The 5,089-nt window shown below is 44.3% G+C and overlaps 1 protein-coding gene across 1 annotated transcript; it reads left to right on the top strand.

Moving 5' to 3' along the window:
- Window positions 1-1,262: 1,262 nt before the first annotated feature.
- Window positions 1,263-3,126, top strand: LOC138957761 (uncharacterized; the record flags this gene model as incomplete). Its single annotated transcript, XM_070328819.1, has 2 exons — window positions 1,263-1,268; window positions 2,566-3,126. Coding segments are annotated over exons 1-2 (567 nt in total), but the record flags the coding sequence as incomplete, so codon positions are not given.
- Between the last annotated feature and the right edge of the window lie 1,963 nt (window positions 3,127-5,089).

Genomic DNA, 5,089 nt, shown 5'->3' with positions numbered 1-5,089 from the left:
AGACACACATTAATACCGGGGGAAAATAGATAATTACTGGGCAGTAAAAATAAATACTGGGCGGTAGTTAAACGACAGTTTGACTTTAAAGGACACAATGTTGCAGCTTTTTCAAGAATACGGGCCCAGTGTATGTGTGTTTAGTTGTAATCAGCCACCTGCACTTATGACAGAATGACCGAGGTCTTTTACGTGCCACAGAGGTGACACGGGGGTGGAACATGGATACCGTCTCTGAGTCTGCACATAAAGTTGACCCGTGTCCGTCCCGGCTCGGATTCGAACCTGCGACTGTAGGATCACAAGTCCAGTGCTCTACCAACTGAGTTACCGGTCTTCAGATTTGGGCTAGCTAAGTCTTACTTACTGTAAGTCTCGGTGATGACTGGTTTTCAGCGTTGATGTTATAGTTTCAGGCCGACAGATTGACTTAATGTTTTGATATTGCTTCACGCGACTTGTTTCTTATGTCTGCCAACCACTGGCTTAGCTCTCCTTCCCCGCATTCTACACTACCATCCCTGCGTCATCTTAAGTGCTGTTCACATGGCTGATTTTCAACCAACTTGTCACCAACTTTAATTGGTTTGAAATTGCTCCCGAGTCACTGAGGCCAAGTCGGCGAAAAGTCTACCATGTGAACGGCCCCAGCGGTTTTGGTTCGATTTGGGACAGTCTCGAAAACTCAGTTGAGCGCTGCTCGACTCAGCTGTGACTTGGCGCAGATTTTCCTTATAGCGCTTACTGGTTTAAACCTAATTTTATTCAAAATACATGACATGAAACAATTGACAAAAATGCAGCTAGGACACAAACGCAAATGCTTATTTGACGTGACCATAACAATACTAAGTTACACAAGTTTTCATGATGGTGGACAACACAATTATTAACCAGAAGAACAAAATTTAGGAGGGGGGTATGGGGAACTTAATCAAAACAGGAGGATCTACAGAGAAAAAGAAATAAAGAGAGAAAAAAAGGTGAGACTTGGAATGAAGCGCGTGGGACGAGAACATCGATGCTGAGACATGCAATAAGTAAGTTCAGATAAATGTACATTTTCATGGAGAGGGAAGCATAATTCGTTACGAATGTATGGAAGAAAGAAGAAGAAAAGAAAGAAAAAAAACCACACACAAAAAAACGACAACAGCAAAACAAAAACAAAAACCCAATGATAATTATTACTTATGTTAAATGTAATTGATGCAACAACACCGAGAGGCGGGTTTACGTTCTCCTGCACACAAACATACACAATGCCAGTACGTGGGCTAATCCTTCAAGTCAGTCGACCAGATTCAGCAATAAAGGATTGGACCGACTCGAAAATCAATGAATTTATGCGAAATGAATGTTGCTCGCTGCCTCTTAATAGTGTTTCCACGTGTCTAAAATTGGCAGGCAGTGAGTTAATTGTGGACATGCAAGCATTTTCAAACAACGTGCAGTATAACTGATCGGTAAGCTCTAACATTACTAATGGGCTCTTCTCGCATTAGGAGGTAGCTCCGATATCTGAACTGGCCTTCAAGTCCGCCGAGAATAGCCGCTTAAAACTGATTTTAACATTTACGTGTTCACATGGGCAGCGATTTTGATTTGACTTGGCGCCGACTAAAATCGCTTGAAAGTTGGTAGAAAGTCTGTCGTATGAACAGCACTTACTTTTTTCCCCGTCGTTCTGACCGGTTTGCCGATATCAGAGTGATTTGCTTTCGACCTTTAGTGAATAGTGACTAAGGCGTCGCCCGCGGCCGTAGAGGTGACCATCAGATGAAGGACTGGGCTACCTATTCTCATCACAGGATCGAACCCCGCCGGCTCCGTGTTAGAATACAAGGGTTGAATTTCCTCTTGTACCCCGGTGGCAAAGTGGCCTGGTTGGGAACAAGACAACAAGGAAAACAGAGCCTCCTTCTCCAACCTTGTGATCAGCTGGTTATCGATGAAACCCACTGGGAACGACAGAATCATTCCTGTAGGCTGCTGATGTCTCCTTTCTCCTCCTCCTCCTCGTTTCGTTTCGTTCTGTTTCTTCTCTTTTCTTCTGGTGGAAACTGCTATCGTACGGTGGATATCAACCACGACAGAATCATTCCTGTAGGCTGCTTATATCTATCTTCCTCCTCCTCCTCCTCCTCCTCTTCCGCCTCCTACATTCGTTTCGTTCTTCTCAGTTCCCTTTCTTCTCTTTTTTTCTGGCGGATACCGCTATCGAACGGTGAATATCAACCACAGACGATTACGCATGACATCGAGTGGAAACTGCAGACTCAATGCTGTTAAGGCCAATCATTCTCCTCCTCCCTTTTCCTCCTCTATCTCCTCCTCTTCCTCTCCTTCCTCATCCTCTTTCTCCTCTCTGTCTGCTCCGTCTTCTCCTGTTCGTCATTCTCCTTCCCATGTACTGTTTATCCCCCTTCTCCTCTTCCTCCTCTTAATTCTTATCTTCCTTTGTATTTTCCTCCTCCTCCTCCCTCTGTTTCTCTTCCTCCTTTCACTCATTCGTTCCCCCTTCATTTTATTACATTTAGTCAAGTTTTGACTCAATGCCTGAAGAAGGCGATCGAGGCCAAAGATCAGCAGATCGAAGACCTGAAAGAGCAGCTCGACGGCTTTGAGCAGTACACAAGACGGAACAGCTTGAGAATTGGGCCGGTGCCAGAAAGCATTGGAGAAAACACTGACGAAATAGTAAAGCAACTCGCAAAGGCTGTTGGTGTGGATCTCTGCGACGGCGATATAGATAGGTCTCACAGGGTAGGCCGCAAGCCAACCGGTGGCGAACAATACACACGATCCATTATCGTGAAGATGGCAACTCACCGGAAAAAAGAGCAACTCATGCGATCGAGGAAAAACCTGAAGAATGCCGATGTCACCAAACTGTTCACGAACCTGGAATGGCCGGCCCTAAAGAGAGGAGACTCAGCGGGACCCCAGCGACACCCCAACATATTCGTCAATGAGGATCTGACGAAGACAAGGGCTGGTATCGCCGGTAGGGCCAGGAAGCTCAAGCGAGAGGGCAGACTTGAAGACACCTGGACTCGCGATGGCATGATCTTTGTTAAGAAAAGAGGCAGTGTCACCAAGCTCACCACCATGCGTGAACTGGAAGTATTTTGCAACTGACATATTTTCTGTCTCCACACCTGTGTGTTTTGGATACCTGTGCAAACTGACTCCAACCTGAGATAACACCGAACGTCATAACCTAAAAGTACCCATCGCCGCCTGTGTGTCTGTGTGTGTGTGTGTGTGTGTGTGTGTGTGTGTGTGTGTGTGTGTGTGTGTGTGTGTGTGTGTGTGTTTATGTGTAGTACAGAGTATGTTTGTGAATGAACCTGCTATTGCTGAGAAAACGCCAAAACTGATCAATTGCACAGTCTCTCGTAGACACGGATTTCGTTTACTTCTTCAAGACAACTCAATTAAGGTGATCATTATGTAGTAATCGTCTTATGTGACTGTATGGCAATCCAAGGCGAGCTATAGTGATGGTAATGAACTGAAAACCTACGTATGCCTGTATTACAGTGTATTACAGTGTCTGACCATCGCAGTGACGATTTATGAGACAATAATAAGTTCATGTGCCAACGCAAGACGAAAAAACAATGCTGCGAACGAACACTATAATAGAACATTGACTGTGCAGCGCAAAGCCAAGCCCAGCGCTGTGTTTTGTCGAGTGTTGACCCGCGGACAGAGAAGCCTGTCCTCAGTTCATGTTTCCTGTAACCGTTGCATTGCTTAATTGACACTGGTTTAATTATTGTCGAACATGGTGATGTTGGCCGATGTCTCCCTAGGCTGTGCACTTCACTGTTATCTGGCGTCCTGATATATTTTCTTCCCGCGTGTGTGTATGTGTGTCTGTCTGTCTGTCTGTCTGTGTGTGTGTGTGTGTGTGTGTGTGTGTGTGTGTGTGTGTGTTGGGGGTTATAAATGAAACCAGCGTAATGCGTCGAGTGTTTTGCTGTGTGCGAGCATTATTTTGACACTTGCATGCTTGAATATTTTTCTGATCTTTGTTCCACGACTCTGCTGCCTTACCTTGAAGACGTGTGTGTGTGTGTGTGTGTGTGTGTGTGTGTGTGTGTGTGTGTGTGTGTGTGTGTGAGTGTGTGTGTGTGTGAGTGTATGTGAGATGTGTGTGTATGTGAGTGTGTGTGTGTGTGTGTGTGTGTGTTTTTGGTAGGTGTACTTGTGTGGATGTATAAGTGTATTGATGGGTCACGACCAAACTACGCGACATCGACTTACATGTAAAACTGCTCCGTGTGCTGGATGCTTGAAACGTTATTTCTTAGTAAGTGTTGTTCTTGTTGTTGCTTCAAATGACTAAAAACAGTTGTTTTCTTTCCTCGTCATTTGTTTCATGTTGTATACACTCAGGACCATTTCATCTCCGTTCATTTTGTCAACTTTTTTCCGACAGCCGCGTCAGCGATTTTGACAGGACCATGTCAAAATTGTGTCATGTTCATTCATTTTGTTTTCCTACTTTGTATAAAAACGTTTATGACCTCTTTGTTTACCTGCTTTTCGCTATAGCTTTCCCCTGTTTTTCGCTCCTTAACCACTGTTATTCCCTTTTAGAGAGAGAGACCCGTTCACTGATGCTTGTCCCATGCCTAGCTACCGATGCCCAGCCCTGGTTCTTCTTCTTCAAAGAAGTTGTAACCTAAATTTTGAATGCCTTTAGACATCGTTAATTTCAGATCCAGGGTTGGTTGTTTTTACGCAATATCGGCCAGGTGCTCGCAAAAATTGTTTTTTCTTGATCTTGACACCGTCCTGGTATATATGTTTTTAGTTTTTCACGGACAAAATGGTTTTCGAACAGCTCTCTTCATCTTTTTCCATGCACATTTCTTGTGTGTGTACTACGAGAAAAATATTGAATGTTTCAACTCCACACCCTTAAACCCCATACCCGACTCAAAATCGCAACCTTCCTATTTTAGTCAACCAATTGGAAGTAAGCGTTACGGGCATATGCTTTGGAACATTATATTCGTGCATAGTTTTGTGACACATGTTTTTGTCATTTTGCTGATGGTTTTATTGTCAGGAG

Source organism: Littorina saxatilis, unplaced genomic scaffold (genome assembly GCF_037325665.1).
Source record: "Littorina saxatilis isolate snail1 unplaced genomic scaffold, US_GU_Lsax_2.0 scaffold_2377, whole genome shotgun sequence".
Classification (NCBI taxonomy): Eukaryota; Metazoa; Mollusca; class Gastropoda; order Littorinimorpha; family Littorinidae; genus Littorina; species Littorina saxatilis.
This window is presented reverse-complemented; position numbering and strand designations above follow the sequence as displayed.